At 37.0% G+C, this 19,430-nt stretch overlaps 1 protein-coding gene across 8 annotated transcripts in view; it reads right to left on the reverse strand.

Annotated features, from left to right (window-relative positions):
• The window catches only part of TTC3 (tetratricopeptide repeat domain 3), a 59,136-nt gene that overhangs the window by 37,818 nt on the left and 1,888 nt on the right, over positions 1 to 19,430 (reverse strand). For 6 of the 8 annotated variants that reach the window (XM_072935915.1, XM_072935913.1, XM_030284240.4 and 3 more), the window contains exons 3-15: positions 16,256 to 16,301; positions 14,767 to 14,899; positions 14,221 to 14,305; positions 13,311 to 13,364; positions 11,217 to 11,340; positions 9,873 to 9,958; positions 9,496 to 9,590; positions 7,397 to 7,459; positions 6,860 to 6,914; positions 6,022 to 6,184; positions 5,884 to 5,926; positions 4,785 to 4,908; positions 3,646 to 3,700 (exon numbers count right to left, since the gene is read on the reverse strand). In XM_072935915.1, coding sequence (XP_072792016.1) covers positions 3,646 to 3,700; positions 4,785 to 4,908; positions 5,884 to 5,926; positions 6,022 to 6,184; positions 6,860 to 6,914; positions 7,397 to 7,459; positions 9,496 to 9,590; positions 9,873 to 9,958; positions 11,217 to 11,340; positions 13,311 to 13,364; positions 14,221 to 14,305; positions 14,767 to 14,899; positions 16,256 to 16,301 — 1,126 coding nt within the window. Of the gene's footprint in view, positions 1 to 3,645; positions 3,701 to 3,961; positions 4,109 to 4,784; positions 4,909 to 5,883; positions 5,927 to 6,021; positions 6,185 to 6,859; positions 6,915 to 7,396; positions 7,460 to 9,495; positions 9,591 to 9,872; positions 9,959 to 11,216; positions 11,341 to 13,310; positions 13,365 to 14,220; positions 14,306 to 14,766; positions 14,900 to 16,255; positions 16,302 to 19,430 lie in introns of those variants that run through there. The other 2 variants (XM_072935926.1, XM_030284296.4) reach the window with 2 other exon arrangements.

Genomic DNA, 19,430 nt, shown 5'->3' on the forward strand with positions numbered 1-19,430 from the left:
TATAAAAATGCTGTTCAATTAAAATTGCTGTAAAATTTAATTTAATTATTAAATTAGGCATATAGAACTTCATTCATAACACTCAGATAGAGAAATGAATGCAGGGGTTGAATTAAAGCCTTTAGAGGAATTAAGATCTATTAAACCACACAGAAATAGAAGTCTAAGTTCAAGTTTTAATACATAGAAGTGTGAGTCTGAGTTTTAAGTAAGTAGAAATATATCTTATGTGCCTTAAGAAACTAGAAATAAAGTTTCTTAAACTTACTCCTGTGAAAAATGTTTTTGTGATTTGTGACAACTGGCAATGGAATCAGCAAATGTTGGATCTGCTGTGCCCAAAGTGGACACATTCCCTGGGAAAACTACAAAGAATGGTTTAAAACTTTCTGACCAAACAGCCAAATGAAGCGTGGAAATAGAAGAAGTATAGTAAAGAGATGAAGTTGCAAAAACGACTGATACTTAGAATAAAATGAGGAAGTTGTGGTAGAGCTAAGGGATATTGCAACAAAGCAAGTAAATGCTTCTGTGTAATAAAAAGCTTGATGCACTTGTACCAGACTAAATCTATTTAGCAGACACTGGTGGAGGACCTCCCTCCACAAGGCCACAAGCAGGACAGGGAGCCAGTGACCACCTGGTTAGATGATGAAATTGCTTATTGATACCTGCTGATTTGGACTAACACCAGCACACTGGAAAGTGCTTTGTAGGCTTAAGAACATTTTATATTTTCTGGTGAATTTGTAGTGGTGTGTGCTGTGATGGGGTGGTGACTCCCTGGCCACCCTGCCCTGCTTGCCTTCTTTAAAATAGAAGATATAAAAATAAAATTTGGTTTCGATACTGAAATTTTATATCAGCAAGAACTGACACTACTTTCCTATCACTTTTGTGCATTAGAACCAAGTTCAGATTGGTGTAGAAAGAATGTTTAGAATTGTGGTTTTAGCTGGTTGGTTGTTTTATGTATAAAAATTCCTCTATTGGGGTGCAGACCAACAACAAGAGGACAACAAGAAGAAGAAAGTGATGACTCAAGTTTTGGCTTTTCTGTTTCAGATTCTGTGCTGTTTTAGTGTTTGGGTCTGAGCTTCACATTATGGGATGGTGAGCTCTGTGCACAGAGCAGGGAGACAAAACAATTCCTGCTCCAGCTGGGCACCAAGGACAAATGATCCAAATCTCAGCCCAGGAGCACAAACAGCGTGGGCTGGAGAGAGAAAAACAAGCAGGGTGGGACTGCCTGGGCTAAAGCTGGAACGGGACAATGAACTCCAAGGTGCCAATGGAGCAGAACTGATCCCAGGGAGAGCCCCCGGGAGCGCTCGTGCATTTTGGGGCCATTTTGGTTCATTTGGGTGCAGCCCTGGCTGGGCTCTGGTGCTGCCCAAGGTGGGTCCATGGAGGAGATCCTTTAATAAATCCCGAATTTATTCTGTAGCTCTGCCCAGTTCTGCTCCAGCTCAGCCTTCTCAGGGCATCAGAAGAGGAAGGAAGGGCTGCTCCTGCCCGCTCTTCCCTGCTCTCTTCTTCATGATCAACACCATCAGCATCAAGCAGAAAGAGGAAAGGTGTGGGGGCTGCTGCTGCTTTGGCCTGGGACTCAGTGCTAGGGAGGTTTTATTTCTGCCTCTGCCTGGGGCTCTGTGCTGGGTGGCTGCTGCTGCCTCCAGTCAGGACTTTGTACCTGAAATCTTTAGCTCAGACTTTCACACTGCCTTAGTTTGAAAAGTCAGTGTCTGCTAAGCAAGGCAGGAGCTCCCCCTGAAATGGAAAATGGAAACCTCCTCTTTCCAAATTATTATGATTTTGAAATTAAGGGGCTCTCAGGAAAAGATACGGGAGTAGGAATAACAGTTCTTTATTAGGGAAGAAAATAAAAATTTTAAAAAACGCAGTAATAGAAAACAACAATGACAGAGTTAAAACACTATAAGTCAAAGTGTGAGCAGCAGAATGATTAAATCGTAGCTGCAGTTTTCTCAGAGTGACAGATGGAGTTTTGTTAAAGCAGTGATCTTGTGGGAAAGTTTAGTTTCCTTCTGATCTAGTGGTGGTGTAGATAAGCCTGGTCTTCTTCTGGGAATTTAGCAGAGAAAAAAAGCTGCTCTTATGAGAATTTAGTAAGAAAGGGCTGACTGTGGTGTTCTAAATCTCTGATTATATTTAAGTAAAAATGCTTAGTTCTTCCCTCTCACAATAAGATGATATAATTTTATCAGATGTACAGTGAAGCTCAATAGCCTACTAACAAAATATATCTTTCTACAAAGATTAGTTGTAGAAAAGAGAAGGAAAACTGCTCAACTACCAGAAAACAACTGCCTCCCCTTTAACAAACAGTAACAGAATACACACTGCCAGCTGCATCTTCTAACTTAGTAAGAACTCACTCAGAACTCTCTGCCTTGCAGATGATGTACTCATGCAAAAAAACAACTTTACTACAACCAACAACTGCTCCTGTCTCTTTGAAGACCCAAGACCCAGAGCAAACTGGATAGAAATGAATTCCAGGAGAAGTGGAGTTGAGGTCTCTGGGTGTATTCAGCACTGAGGATGGGGAATGGCTGAATTTTACTGCTTCAGGTTGGGCTGCAAAGTTTGGGTTTGGCTTCTTTCAGCTCAAGGCCATTCCCTGGGTTCTGTCCCTCATCCCTTGACCCCAGTCCCTCTCCTGGAGCCCCTTTTAGGGGGGCTACACACCTTTCTTATTTCTGCTTTTAGCCCCAAAACCTTTCCCAGGCTGAACAATCCCAGCCTGTCCCCACAGAAAAAGAAAGTTTTCATTCTTTCCTCCATCAACAAAAAACTCTTGAGATTTCCTGTGCAGCCTTTCCCAAATTTTCCACCTCCCAGGAAATCCTTCAAGGTGTTCACAAAGCTCCCAAGATCAGCATCACTTCTTCCACTGCTCATTTGGAAATTGTATTTTCTAATACACCTTCAGTGCTTTCCTAAAATCCAAATTTTTTTGCCACCTCCTCAGGCATTTAAATATTCCAGGAAGGGGCACCAAAGGCTTCAGTCAAGTGAGAGCACGTGGTGAAATCTCCCAGGAAAATTTAGGAAAGGATTTTCCTTTGAAGCTCAGAACTGCCTGAATTCCACTTTCAGTGCATAAAAGTAACTCTGGCACTGGGGGAGCTTTGGGGGGTGGGAGATCTCTCTATAAAATGATTTATTCTTTAAAAAAAGAACCAAACATCAGCAAGAAATCACACAGCTCTCCAAGTCTGCAGCTAAAAATCCACTCTGCCAAATATTTTGTGGCCTCTTCCCTCTGTACATACAGATTTATCTTCTGATGGAGAATTTATTAACCACAAATTAATTGTAAACATTGAAATACAGATTCCTCCTTAATTTAGAGCCTGGCTCAGGAGGAGGGAAAGCATCTCCAGCCTGTGGCTCAGATTTTACTCTTTAATTCCAGTTTCAGTTCTGAATTCATTCAAGGAGATTCAAATTGCAAAAGCATCGAGGAAGTAAGGCAGAAATTCAGAAGTGTCAAAAAAGAAGTAAAAGTTGACTGCTTATTGTTGTGGAAACGACAGGAAATTAAATTCTGGTTATTAATTATGGCAGCAGCATAGGAAGAAATGGCTCAGACTTCATAAAAAACAGAAACAAACTCACTTGGAGGCTGCTCCAGCGTGGAAACTTTGCCTTCTGTTCTCTGGGGCTCAGTCACCTGATGGCAAAAATATCAGATTGCAAAACCCAAACCCATCTCCTTGACTGGATTTAAACAAAGCCAAAAAATCCCCACACCCCTCAGCAACTAAAGAAATTAAAATGTGCTGCATTATGTTCTTAATGAAGAGGCAAAGAAAAATAATTTCATTAATCAAAGTGCTTCTGTGATGATTTTCCTTCCCAGTTTGTCTCAATTTATATTCTCTACAAACCTGACACAGAAATATTCCCCCTGAGGGCAGCCAAACTTACAGACCTGCAGGGAGATTTTCAGGAGAAAATAAAAGAAAACCTGAGCCCTTCTGAGGCTTTCCCCAGCCTGTTTTTCACTGCCAACAAACTCCAAAATTTCCATTTCCTGCCCTCCTGCTCTGGTTTCGTTTTCCCAGGGCCACGTCACTGCCCAGGGCCCTCCCCCTGCTCTGAGAGCACAAACAGCTCTGCTGGAACTGCCCTGGGCTGGCTGCAAATTCACATTATTCATCAGCATTTTCTGCATCCTGCAGCTTTTTTTTATAGTGCAATTCATGGGCTACATTATAACATTAAATATATTAATTTTTTAATATATGTATATATATATATATATAAATTAAAAATATATAAATATATATTTATATACAAAAATATATTACTATATAACTATAATATATTAATAAGACATAAATTATATTATTTAATCATATCTACAATAAATTAAATATATAATAAATATATATTATATACAAATGTTATATATTATAACATGTAAGTTATAATCAGTTATCTTGCAGTAACAGCAGCAAGGACAATCAAAATGTCACAAATATTTCTTTACATTAATAATGTAATGGCTTATTACATTAATAATAATGGATTTACATTAATAATAATGGTTTATTACTAATTTAAACTAGGAGGAAAAAACTTAAAATAAAAAAATAAAAAATTAAAAGTAAAACCGTGACAGTGGCCATCTCCCCCTCCAAACAACCACCTGAAAATCCCAATTTCTGCGCTGGCTTTGGAAGGAAATAGCCCAGGAAAATGCAGAATTGCTGCAAGAATTGCAGCTGGAATTCCTGCAATTGCAGCTGTACCTTGGCATCCTGCTTTGGAGCCCCAGGGGGATGTTTGGGCTCAGCCTGGCTTCTCTTCTTCTCTTTTTCTCCTCCTTTCTGCTCCTGGGAGGTTCTGGAAGGAGATTTTGAAGAAGTGCAGTCCCTGATGTGGGGAAAGAGAGAATCCCTGTGCTTTTCTCCATGTTTTACATGTATATAACATGAAAAAACAGATTAATAACAATTCACCCTCTTAGAGGGGTGTAATCCCATAAATATACTTAAAAGGTTTCATCAGTCATTTTTTACAGCTTCAAGCTGCACAGTCCAAACTTGTGCAAAGATACAACAACAGCAAAAAAACCCTCACAAATAAAAAAATAATAAAATATTAATTGTAAAAACCACCTCAATTTTCTACAAAAATCGGAATTGAATGACTAAATTTATATATTTCAAACTTAAATAATTATTAATGGCAATTAATTGTTAAAAATACCCTGCCCACACTGCTTCGGATACTCAAATTAAGTTTATCTAGTTCTTAGAAATCCCCAGCAGTCCTGATCCATTTATGACTTCCATTTTTTTTCACTGATAGAAAACAAACTTTATGCAATACCCACACTGTGTATCACTTAAACACTGCTAATTAAAAAAAAAGAAAAAACACTCAAAAACAAACCAAAATTGATGCAATACCCACAATGTGTATCACCTAAACACTGCAAATTAAAAAAAAAAAAACACTCAAAAACAAACCAAACTTGCCAAGAGAACAAAATTTATGCAATATCCACACTGTGTATCACTTAAACATTGCTAATTTAAAAAAAACACTCAAAAACAAACCAAAATTGATGCAATACCCACAATGTGTATCACCTAAACACTGCTAATTAAAAAAAAAAAACACACTCAAAAACAAACCAAACTTGCCAAGAGAACAGAATTTATGCAATATCCACACTGTGTACCACTTAAACATTGCTAATTAAAAAAAAAACACTAAAAAACTAACCAAAATTGATGCAATACCCACAATGTGCATCACTTAAACACTGCTAATTAAAAAAAAAAAACAAAAACAAAAACAAAAAAAAAAATCAAAACCAAACCAAATTTACCAATCCCTTACTTTTTCTCGAGAGGCATCCTGGATTTCTGTTCACTTTTAGTACCTATAAAAAAAAAAATTAATTAAAAAAAAAGAAAAGGAGGAATTAAAAACCAAAAATTCCAGAGCAAAGTGCCCAATTTGGGAGGGGTTAATTACCATGGGTTTCCTGCAGGGCTTTTTGGAATTTTTCGTTCTGCTGGAGCAGCCCCCTGAGCCCCTCGGGGCTGTTCTGGCACAGCTCCTGGGCTCTCTCGTTGGCCTCCAGGGCCAGCTCAGCCTTACCCAGCAATGCCAGGGCTTTGCAGTAGTGGTAGTGACCCTAGGACAAAAAAAAAATTAGGATTTCAAGGTTTTAGCCACACTCAGGAGAGGAGGATTTAACAGGCAAAGCTGCTGCAGTAGCAGCAAAAAGTCAGATTTTGTATAAGCCAGCAAGTGGACTGCTCTTAGCTGGTGAAAAATCAGATTTTTACTCAAACAGGGAGAGTTTGGGGGAAAAAAGCAAATTTGGATTTTTTTTTTTTTTTTTTTTTTTTTTTTTTTTGGCTTTCTCTGCTTTGGAAAAGAGCAAATTTACTTTTCCCCCAAATCTCAGCTACTTTACTACTATTTTTACTTTGTTCTACGTATCTCTTATTTACTCTCCTTCAGGCCAAGAATATTGGGAAATACCTGTTGGCCATTAACCAACAGGTATTTGGATTATCAGGATATTATATGAGAATTTTCTTGCTATATTCTAATTATTTTTTAAGCATTCTGATAACTCACAACATAATAAAACATCTTTTATCTTTACACATGCCAAGCACCTCGTACCAACACTGACAAGCAGCACAAAATAACATTTTAAATCTAAAAACCCAAGCAAAGTGCACTTGGCAGAATTCTCAGTCCACAAAACCCTGTGTCCATTCATTAAAAATCACCTCTGGGTTTTCTAAAATGCAAAAAAAAAAATAAAAAAATATTTTGGAATGTGCAAGAAACCAACCTTTGGCCAATCAGGCTTGAGAATTATGGCTCTTTTTCCATCAATTACAGCTCTCCTGAGAGAAGGCGAGGGAGGGAAAAAAGGAATTTATTATTTATACCTCCAAAAACGATCTCCAGGCTGGTGTAAAAAGCATAAATATCAATCTAATAAATGAGAATGTACAAATTAAAAATTGAATAAATCAGTTGCTTATATGGAAACTGTGGAGTGGTTTTTTTTTTGGTTTTTTTTTGGGTTTTTTTTTTTTTGTTTGTTTGTTTTGGTTTTTTTGGTTTTTTTTTTTTCAAAATATGGGAATGGTTTGGGTGGGAAAGGACCTAAAATTTCATCCAAAATGGGCAGGGATCCCCTTCCACTACCCCAGGCTGCTCCAAGAAAAAATTCCAACCTGGCCTTGGCCACTTCCAGGGATGGGGAATCCACAAGCACAACGAACTGCAGCCAGAGGATGAGAAATAATTGGATGTTTTAGCTTAAAAAAATCACAATTTCCTCTGAAAGGTGCCCTGTTTGGAAAGCACAGGGGTTACTCACTCGTACTGCCTGGTGAGAATGAAACACAGAGCTCGGTTCCCATACAGCAGGTGGTTTGTAGGGCTGGAAAAAACAAGAATATCAAGGGTTAATAATGGCTATTCCTACTGAAAACCCTAAGGAGAAGAAAAATAAATGAAAAAGGAAAAGAAAATAGAAAAGAAAATGAAGAGAAAATAATGAAGAGAAGAGAAAATAATGAAGAGAAGAGAAAATAATGAAGAGAAGAGAAAATAATGAAGAGAAGAGAAAATAATGAAGAGAAGAGAAAATAATGAAGAGAAGAGAAAATAATGAAGAGAAGAGAAAATAATGAAGAGAAGATAATGAAGAGAAGAGAAAATAATAATGAAGAGAAGAGAAAATAATAATGAAGAGAAGAGAAAATAATAATTAAGAGAAGAGAAAATAATAATGAAGAGAAGAGAAAATAATAATGAAGAGAAGAGAAAATAATGAAGAGAAGAAAAAATAATGAAGAGAAGAAAAAATAATGAAGAGAAGATAATGAAGAGAAGAGAAAATAATGAAGAGAAGAGAAAATAATGAAGAGAAGAGAAAATAATGAAGAGAAGAGAAAATAATGAAGAGAAAATGGAGAGAAGAGAAGAGAAAATGGAGAGAAGAGAAAATGGAGAGAAGAGAAAATGGAGAGAAGAGAAGAGAAATGGAATTTTCACCAGATTTGCCTGCAAAAACTCCACCCAAAAACCCCCATGGATTTCCAAGCACTGGGAATGTTCATTGTAATTTTGGGATCATTTGGAAGACTGGGAGCCATTAAAGCAATTTCCAATTAATTCAAATTATTCTCAGCCTGCTCTTAAAAAGCAGCTCAGAATTCATAATGGCTATTTCTGTTGGAAACTGTAAGGAGAAGAAAAAATGGAATTTTCACCACATTTGCCTGCAAAAACTCCACCCAAAAAATCCCGTGGGTTTCCAAGCATTGGGAATTTTTAATTTTGGGATCATTATAATTCATTATAATTTTGGGATCATTTGGAAGACTGGGAGCCATTAATGCAATTTCCAGTTAATTCAAATTATTCTCAGCCTGCTCTTAAAACCCAGCTCAGCTCTGCAGCTCCTGGAAATCACATGACCCCCTCCTTTCTCCACCAACCCCAGAATTTCCTGTTTTTTTACCTAATTCTGCTCTTCCCTTCTTGGCCTTGCTACAATTTTGCAAGAAGGTTGAAATCAGCTTGAATTTAGGACCAAAACCTCTCCTGCCATGTGGCATTTATGGGGATTAAAATGGATTTATTCACAGAGTATTGGAAATTCATTGATTAAGTTGAATTGTTCGTGATGAGACTGTGGAATAGAGAGAAGAAAGGGTAAATAAATTAAAAATCCTGATGCTTTTCAGGGCATAATTGTAAAGCTACAGTGTTCAAAGTGAAAAATCCAACTCTTGGCACAAGGTGGTTTTGTGGAAAGTGGGATTTTAGCAATTTTCCTGTATTTTAGGGACACCAGGAGGTGTAAAACCAGCATTTTCACGGTGAGCACACCAACCCTGCTGACGTGCCAAGGGAAGGGGAAAAATGCCCTAAAAATTCACATTTCATCCCTTTTTCCCTTCTGCAGAGCCCGGGAAAGTCTCCAGAGACTCTCAGAAAATGAAGTTAGGGAAGAAATTAAAGCAAGATTTCAAAAGGAAATAAAGGCTGAGAGCTGCCAGGAGCAGGCAGGGAAATATGGTTTCTTCTTTATTCCTTTTGCATCCTATAGATAAATAAAGATAAATAATGATAAATATTGGCAACATTTGCAAAAGCATTTCCAGGGTAAACACTCCCAGTGCTTGTTCTTGGTTGCCCACACCAAATAATTCATTTTCTTGCAGGTTTGCTCCTCTTCCTATTGCTTATTTGAAACCCAAAAAGAACTTTTGGAGCAGGAAAAAAAACCCAGAAAAAAATAGCATAAAAATGGGTTATAGGGCTTTTTTTTTAAAATATCATTTATTAATAATTTTTAAATAATTTATTAATTATTAAATCAGGTATCATTTGGCCTCTAATTAAAGTGGCTGATGGAAAATTGTAGAAAATGAGGAGGAAAGTGAAGAAGTTGAGAGCAGTTCTTACCAAAGCTCAATGGCTTTGCTGTAGGACACGATGGCACTGTCCAGGGCTCCCTGGGAAAATTCAGCATTTCCTCTCAGCTTCATGGCTTCACTTTTCTGTGGGAAAAAACAAACTATTTATTCACTAAACTCAATTAATTCAACAGTGTAAACATCATTATTTCATGCAGTAAATGGAATTTTTTTATGCCAGCACGAAACACTCGAGCTTTTGAAATATTTGAAATAATAATAAATATTAATCATGAAATAATAAGAAATAAAAGCTTCGGAAATAATTGAATAACTGAAATAATTGTTTGGTTTTTTTTTTTTTTTTTTGACAATCAGAAACCACCCCAAAAAATATCCCAAACACACCCTGAGAGTTTCTCTCACCTTCCTGGAGCGCTCACAGATCATATCTCTCAATTCTTCCACTAAATCACAACCCTCCAGTGCCACCTTGATGATGTAACGTTTCCCTGGAGACAAAAAATTCGGGAGAACACAGAGGGTGAGAAATTCCCACTGAAATTCCTGCTCTGCCCCCAAAACCTGCAATAAAATCAGCACCAGGAGCAGAAAAATGAATTATTTCCTACTCCAGAAGCCCCAGAATGGAAATAAAAACGGGAATTATTTCATGATTTTTAAGAGAAAATGTGATTTTTTTTCATGATTTCTAATAGAAAAGTGATTTTTGTTCTCATTTCTAAGAGAAAAAGTATTTTTTTCTGATTTCTAAGAGAAAAGTGATTTTTTCTGATTTCTAAGAGAAAAGTGATTTTTCCTGATTTCTAAGAGAAAAAGTGATTTTTTTCTGATTTCTTAGAGAAAAAGTGATTTTTCTCATTTCTACAAGAAAAGTGATTTTTTCTGATTTCTAAAAGAAAAATTATTTTTTCTCTCATTTCTAAGACAAAAGTGATTTTTTTTCGGATTTCTGAGAGAAAAAGTGATTATTTTCTGATTTCTAAGAGAAAAAGTGATTTTTTTTTCTGATTTCTAAAAGAAAAAGTGTTTTTTTCTGATTTCTAGGAGAAAAGTAATTTTTTTCTGATCTTTAAGAAAAATATTTTTTTCATGATTTCTAAGAGAAAGTGATTTTTTTCTGATTTCTAAGAGAAAAGTGATTTTTTTTCTGATTTCTAAGTGAAAAGTGATTTTTTTCGGATTTCTAAGAGAGAAAAAGTGATTATTTTCTGATTTCTAAGAGAAAAAGTGATTTTTTCTGATTTCTTAGAGAAAAAGTGTTTTTTCTCATTTCTACAAGAAAAGTGATTTTTTCTGATTTCTAAAAGAAAAAGTGATTTTTTTTCTCATTTCTAAGAGAAAAGTGATTTTTTTCGGATTTCTAAGAGAAAAAAAGTGATTATTTTCTGATTTCTAGGGGAAAATGTGATTTTTTTTCTGATTTCTAAAAGAAAAAGTGTTTTTTTCTGATTTCTAGGAGAAAAGTAATTTTTTCTGATTTTTAAGAAAAATATTTTTTCACGATTTCTAAGAGAAAGTGATTTTTTTTCTGATTTCTAAGAGAAAAAGTGATTTTTTTTTTCTGATTTTTAAGAGAAAAAGTGATTTTTTTCTGATTTCTAAAAGTGATTTTTCTCTTCTTTCTAAGAGAAAAAGTGATTTTTTTTTCTAATTTCTAAGAGAAAAAGTGATTTTTTTTTCTGATTTCTGCAATTTTTTTTTCCTGATTTTTTTTTTTTCCCTGATATTTGGAGTTTCCATACTCACACTCAGAAAAAACCATTGCAAGGATGACCCTGCCATAATCCCCCAGCTGCTCCAGGTTCTGCAGGATGTTGGCATCCCCCACACACTTCACCCAGTTCAGGCCGTCTGCAAGGTGGAAGAAACCCTGTTGGAATTGGGGGAAAAAAGAGAGAAAAATCAAGAAAAAGTCATTTATTGACAAAGCAAAAGTGTCTCTGCTTTTGTTCAGCTGATTTTTAAACAGAAAAACAGCAAATAAATGAATATTTAGAGGGGTTAGATCTGAGAATGTTTAAAAATTCCTGTCCAGCCCTTCAGAGTAAAATAATAATAATTAAAAAAAAGAAGAGCTGGGAAGGTTTTGCTGCTTTTGAAATATCAGCATCTACAAAAATCCAGAAATACCCTCCAAATTTCAGCTTCCCAGACTCCCTAAGATTCCAAACTCCAGAAAATCAATCTGAATTTTTTTTTTCCTGTGGATTCAAGAATTTCTGACCTCAACCAACTCCAACATTTCTGCACCAGTTGGAGCCTTACAAATATTTGAAGATCTCCAACACAGCAGTTACAAAATTAACTTACAACTGGGAAGAATTCAAATGGGAGAATTTCATTTAGAAGCTTCTGAAATGATTGAAAAATAATAAAAAACCCCTTAAATTTCATTTAGAAACTTCCTTGTGATGACTGAAATGATTAAAAGAATAATATAACCACTTCCCGAATTTGATTTAGAAACTTCCTTGTGATGACTGAAATTATGTAAAAATATATATATAAACCCCGAAAAATTTGATTTACAAGCTTCTTATGGCTGTTGAAAAACAATCTTAAAAAAATCACATGATTAAGATGAATATCCCCAAAATTACAGCAGCTGGGGAATCCACAGTTGTGTTTATTCTGGTTTTCCTATTCCTCCTGCAATGATGGCTTTTAAATTCAATGCTTTTATTTTAGCTTTGGCCCCAGAAAACAAACACTGTTGCACACTATTTTTATTTTTTTAATAGTATTAGGAGAAAATATATAATTTTATAGTCTCGTATTTTATTAGATACTTTGAAAAAAAATCCTTTACTAATAATATAATGCATTTTTTTACTTTACCACTGTCTAAAAATAATCTTTATACTGTTAAAAGCAACAATTCAAATAATAATTAAAACCAAATCAAGATTATTATTAATGGTAGGTAAAGATTTTAAAGTGATTTATCTGCTCCTGAAAAAAGAGATATTTTAATTTGGTGTTGTAAAAATTAAAGGATTTGTGAACTGTATTATTAAACTTTTTAGGTGTTTATTTTATTTATTTCCTAGGTCACCAACTGTGACAAAACTAAAATTAAGAGGAAAAACCTGTATTAAATGAAGTGCCTTTAAATGCTGTAACAGCATTTACTGATAATTCTAAGAAAACACACAAATCAGTGTCAAATATATTAAGACAAAACAAGTAAAACATCAGAATCAAACATTCAAACAATCAAAAGTTCTCAAATTATCAAATTAGCAGTAGTAGCTACAACATTTCAACTATTTAAAATTTATTTATTTATAACTATTTTAACTATTTCAAATTCATTTATTTTAACTCTTTTAAATGGATTTATTTTAATTCATTTAACTCTTTTAAATGGATTTATTTTAAGTACTTTTCAATTTCATGATAAATTCTACTTATGTAACTAATGTAGTCAATAGAAAAGAACAATTAGGCTTAAAGGATATTGATAATAATAACTTATTATTATTACGAATAATATTGTTGTTATAGATGGTATTATTGATGTTATATTGATGTTATTATAGTGATGTTATTTTATTTATGTTATTTTATTTATGTTACTTGGTGCTATTTTATTTGTGTTATTTTATTGGTGTTATTCTATTGATGCTGTTGTTTCCAAGTGGGAAAAAAGGGATTAAACACAGGGAAATGCAGGATCTTCACAGCCCCAAGTTCACAGTTTCCAAAGCAAGAAAAACTAGTTCAGATCTAGCAGAAATTGAAATTTGGAAATCAAAAGATGGAGCAGGAGATTTCCCAGCTCAGGCCCTTGAGGCTGAGGAGTTCCAGGGAATCTCCCAAACAATTCCAAAAACTCACATTTTCTAACCCACTGCCAATCCTCAGGATGCCACTGATGAAATGTGGGATGTTCTGCAACAAGAATTAAAAAAAAAAAAAAAAACAAAATTAAAAAAGCAGTTACTGAGAGGAGGTAATTTGAATTTCTGCCTGCTCAGGTGCAGCTCTGTGACATTTCCTGTTCTGCTGGAATTCCCTATCCCTGGGGCAGCTGCATTTTTGTTTTTGTTTTGTAGTTTTTGTTGAAAAATAAATGCTGGCATGGGAAGAGAGAATTAATTCCTGGATGCTGTGAGATCTGCTGAGGAAATTCTGCCCCTTTGAGCCCTTGTGCAGCTCCCAAAATCCCAAAAAGCAGCTGAGACATCCCAAAATCTGTTCCTCAAATCCACTTTACTCTTGGGATGTACAACCCAGACAATGAAATTAAATAATATGTTACACCTATGTTTATAAAATAAAATCTACCTACATTAAAAAAAATCAAATATGTAGCTTGAGGTTGAGCATGCAATTTCAATAAATGAAGTAAGAAATGTTTTATTACCTAAATTTAAAATAAACCCCACAACAAATGGAACAAATTCCTCACATCCTCCTCTCCACTGTTCTGTTTCTAAGTCAGCAACACCAAATTTAAAATATCATTTGTTGAATGAGGGGAAAAAAGAATTATTTAAGTCATTCATCCACCAACTTTATTTCTGACTGCAAATATTTCCTAAATTATCTCATCTGGAATAAAACCTAGGCCACAAATTCTTTCTGGAAAGCTGCAACTGAATTATCAAATAATTTGTAATTATGTCTTCACTACAGCAAAAGGAAATGTCTAATTCAGGATATAACCCTGAGATGCTTAAGGGACAGATTTAATTAACATTTCTTTGAAAATTTAGGAATTTGAAATTTAAAATCCAGGACTTACAACAACTTTTTTAATTAAATCAGCAAGGTCTTCCATAACATGGAACTCACAGATTTTCTTCATGTTCCAGTCCAGGAACAGCAAACTGTTGGAAAACAGAGTGAATTATTATTTATTTAGACAAACACCAAGCTGTTACAGGGTCTTAATTATGAATATTTAGAGGGATTAGATCTGAGAACGTTTAAAAATTCACGTCCAGCCCTTCAGAAGAGGAAGGAGAAGTAATAATATTTAAAAAAAAATAAGAGTTGGAAAGGTTTTGCTGCTTTTGAAATGTCAGCATCTACAAACACCCTGAAATATCCCCCAAATTTCAGCTTCCAAGACTCCCTAAGATTCCAAACACCCAAAGATTCCAAACTTCAGAAAATTAACCTTAATTTTTTTTTTTTTCCTGTGGATCCAAGAACTTCTGACCTCAACCAACTCCAACATTTCTGCACCAGTTGGAGCCTTACTGGAAGCACCCAAGGAATTTTCACAGGAAAAAGGAAAAGTGGGAAGATTTGGAGGGAAATCCCCTTGGAAAATGTGGATACTCACCAAAATTTATCCACAAAGGAAGTGCTTTCCTTGGTGTAGAGCACAGACCAAAAAATCCTGATTTTGATCACATTGCAAAATTCCCTTAATTTTTCCACGGGCTGACTGCACCACACCTCACAGGGATCAACTCCTGCAAGGGGGAAAAAAAATGGGAATTACAGGGCACAATTCAGGCATTCCAAAGTGCCAGGAAACATTAAAATAAAGGATTAATTCAGGCATTCCAAAGTGCCAATAAATATTAAAATCAGCCATTATTTCAGGCATGACAAAGTACCAATAAATCTTAAAATAAAGGATTATTACAGGCATTTCTAAGTGACAAAAAAATCTTAAAATAAAGGATTATTTCAGGCATTCCAAGGTCCCAATATTTAAAATTCAGGATGATTCCAGCCTCTATTCCTGACAAAGCAAAGCAAGGGAATCTGAACCCTCTGAACTCACCTGATCATGGAGGAGGGTTTTCAGAGGGGATTTTTATGGAATTATGGATAGAGAAATGCTGGAAGGTTTGGCATTCCTGTGTTCTGAATGGATAAATAATAATAAATATTCTGAATTAAATAAATAATAAGATAAAAATGGAGAAATGCAGCCTCTCCTTGCTGGGCTGGAAGGGAATGTTCTTTTCCAGGGAAAACAGCAGCCTCTTCCACCTGTATCCATGAATTATTCTGGACAAGAATAATTGAATTAACCAGGGCAAGAGGGCACAAAAACAGCAGGGTTTGTCCCCAAAAGCATCCTGCACTTCCCAGAATTCGGATGGAACAGGGAGGGAGGGATGGGAATTAAAAATTAAATGGGGTAATTGAGGCGGCTACAGGTGCTCTGGAGGAAATGGAAATTCAGTTTATTGGGGTGGGTTCAGGTACTCTCAGGGCAGAGCAACATCACTTGAGACTCTGGAAATACACAAAAATAGACCAAAAAACCACTCAAAAATACAACAAAAAAAAAAAATCACCAAAAATTGCACAAAAAAATACACAAAAAACCCACAAAAATTCCCTTCCACAGCTGTTTATCTGCTTATTCCCACAAATTAGAGGGTTGTGCAGAAAATACAATTTTGAATTTGAGCAACCTGCTTTTCTGCAACTGGAAATTTTTGTTTAATTATTCCTGCAAAAACCTTCCCTGAAAAAAAAAAAAAAAAAAACAAACCCACACCCCAAACACAAAAAACCCAAAAAAACAAAAAAAAAAAACCTGGAAGTTGTCTTTAGACTCACACAGCTAACACCACTAGCCTTGAATCTCCATCCTCACAGCATTAATTGCCTGATTTATGTAAATATTACTGAATATTTAAGTTATATTAGGAGAAATAGATGAGAATTGTTTCAGGGTAACAGAATATAACAATGCTTCTGCTAAAAAAATAATAATGAACCAGTTTTCAAGCAAAATAAGGAAAAATAAAATGAAATGGTAATCCAAAGATCCAAGAAATGGAAGAATATTGGTTTAGTTTCCATACCTGTTTTAGGATTAGGCAGCACTACCTGTCCAAACGTTCCACGACCCTAAAGATAAACACATTATTTACATAATTATATGTATATATTAACATATTTACCATTTAGTACATTGCAAAGCCAAAAAGCAAACAGAGAAAGCCAAGCCAGGAACAAAGAAAGCATTTTGTTTGGGGGAAAAAAGAATATTTACCTGCATCCCCATTAAAAAAATGGCCATAGGTTGATGGTTATGAATGGACAGGAAAAGTTTTACTCATTCAAACATTATTTTCAATCACACTAGAAGAAGATTCTAGGAATTAATAACTCAAAAATCAGGCAGCAAAATCATGTTCAAGAGGACCAGACTAAACTTAAAGGTTTAAGAAGGTAACACAGGTTTTTAAAAAATAATCAAAAATAGTAATTACATTTTGAGAGTGAATGTGTATTTAAATAAAACCACCTACAGCAAAATAAGGGGAGTTGATTTAGTTTTTCATGTTAATTTTAAGGTGTTTAAACCACATTTGGGCACTTGAAGCTGAAGAAGAAATTATTTATTCTGATTTTTAAATCCCTACAAAGTCTGTTATTCATCATAAATGTGTGATTTAATGAACACTCTGCATCATAGGAAATGCTGCATTATCATTTCACAGAAATGCAGAAAGAAATCATGAAATTCATGTATTTAACAGGCCAGGATACAAAATAACAAAAAGGAAAAAAAAAATCATCTGTGATTTAAAAATCAGCTCATCTTGAAAGACAACTGCCAACTCTTAAAAGAGCTTTGTTTTGGCAGCAGTAAACACCCAAAAAATTCTTCACTGATATAAATAAATTCTGAATGGAATCACAGGCATTAAAAATTCACATCAGAAGAGGAAGGAGAAAAATAATAATTAAAAAAGAAGAGCTGGGAAGGTTTTGCTGCTTTTAAAGTGTCAGCATCTACAAAAATCCTGAAATACCCCCTAAACTTCACCTCCCAGACTCCCAAAGATTCCAGATTGGTACCAGTCCCTTGGAAAGGCAGAGTTTGACAAAGGAGAAATTCAATTAATTTGTGCTTTTAACTCCTCCTGCCTGGGGAGGACAAAAGGCCACACGGATAAATAATTCCTGATGAGCTCTGCAAGCAGCACAAATATGGAAATTGGGGATTTCTGAGACTCCCCAAGCACAGCAAGAAGGGGAAATAAACAGTGAAGGAAAGTATTCCTGGATGTATGGAAGCAGAAAAGTGCTGCAGTTTATCCAGAAAAAGCACAACAGAAACCGAGAGGGAAAATTCATCAGGAACTGGAGCCACAGGGAATGGCTCCCACTGCCAGAGGAAAGGGATGGATGGGATTTGGGGATTTAGAAATTGTTCCTTGGCAGGGCTGGGATGGAATTCTGCTGCCCCTGGATCCCTGGCAGTGCCCAAGGCCAGGCTGGATTTGGGGCTGGAGCAGCCTGGGGCAGTGGAAGGTGTCCCTGCCATGGCAGGGGTGGCACTGGGTGGGCTGTGAGGTCCCTTCCAGCCCTAACCAGTCTGGGATTCTGGGATTAAGTAAGAAAAAAGAAAGATTTGGGCACAAAGAAATGCATAAAAGTGGAAGAGATTGGAAGAACAAAGAAGGGACAAGGGTGTAGTCACTGTGCAGAGCTGAAATCCCACAGGGAAGAGCTGAAACCCCACAGGACAAGAGCTCAAATCCCACAGGCCAAGAGCTGAAATCCCAGGAATACAGAGCTGAAATCCCAGGAATACAGAGCTGAAATCCCACAGGCCAAGAGCTGAAATCCCACAGGCCAAGAGCTGAAATCCCACAGGCCAAGAGCTGAAATCCCACAGGCCAAGAGCTGAAATCCCACAGGCCAAGAGCTGAAATCCCACAGGCCAAGAGCTGAAATCCCAAGAACCCAGATTTGAAATCCCACAGGCCAAGAGCTGAAATCCCACAGGCCAAGAGCTGAAATCCCAGGAACCCAGAGCCAAAATCCCAGGAACCCAGAGCCAAAATCCCACGGGCCAAGAGTTGAAATCCCACTGACCAAGATCTGAAACCCCACAGGACAGGAGCTGAAATCCCAGGAGCCCAAAGGTGAAATCCTAAGAACCCAGAGCTAAAATCCCACTGACCAAGAGCTGAAATCCCAAGAACCCAGATTTGAAATCCCACAGGCCAAGTGCTGAAATCCCAGGAATACCGAGCAGAAATCCCAGGAATACCGAGCAGAAATCCCACGGGCCAAGAGCTGAAATCCACGGGCCAAGAGCTGAAATCCCACGGGCCAAGAGCTGAAATCCCAGGAATACCGAGCAGAAATCCCACAGGACAAGAGCTGAAACCCCACAGGACAAGAGCCGAAACCCCACAGGACAAGAGCCGAAACCCCACAGGACAAGAGCCGAAACCCCACAGGACAAGAGCCGAAACCCCACAGGACAAGAGCCGAAATCCCACAGGCCAAGAGCAGAAATCCCACAGGCCAAGAGCAGAAATCCCACAGGCCAAGAGCAGAAATCCCACAGGCCAAGAGCAGAAATCCCACAGGCCAAGAGCAGAAATCCCACAGGCCAAGAGCAGAAATCCCACAGGCCAAGAGCTGAAATCCCAGAACCCAGAATTGAAATCCCAGGAGCCAAGAGCGGAAATCCCAGGAATACAGAGCTGAAATCCCAGGAATACAGAGCTGAAATCCCACAGGGAAGAGCTGAAATCCCAGGAACCCAGGGCTGAAATCCCAGAAACCAGAGCTGAAATCCCAGGAATACAGAGCTAAAATCCCACGGGCCAAGAGCTGAAATCCCACAGGCCAAGAGCTGAAATCCCACGGGCCAAGAGCTGAAATCCCACGGGCCAAGAGCTGAAATCCCACGGGCCAAGAGCTGAAATCCCACGGGCCAAGAGCTGAAATCCCACAGGCCAAGAGCCAAAATCCCAGGAACCCAGAGCCAAAATCCCAGGAACCCAGAGCCAAAATCCCAGGAACCCAGAGCCAAAATCCCAGGAACCCAGGGCCAAAATCCCAGGAACCCAGGGCCAAAATCCCAGGAACCCAGGGCCAAAATCCCAGGAACCCAGAGCCAAAAATCCCAGGAACCCAGAGGTGAAACCCCACGGGCCAAGAGCTGAAATCCCACTGACCAAGATCTGAAACCCCACAGGACAGGAGCTGAAATCCCAGGAGCCCAAAGGT

Source organism: Taeniopygia guttata, chromosome 1 (assembly GCF_048771995.1).
Source record: "Taeniopygia guttata chromosome 1, bTaeGut7.mat, whole genome shotgun sequence".
Lineage (NCBI taxonomy): Eukaryota > Metazoa > Chordata > Aves > Passeriformes > Estrildidae > Taeniopygia > Taeniopygia guttata.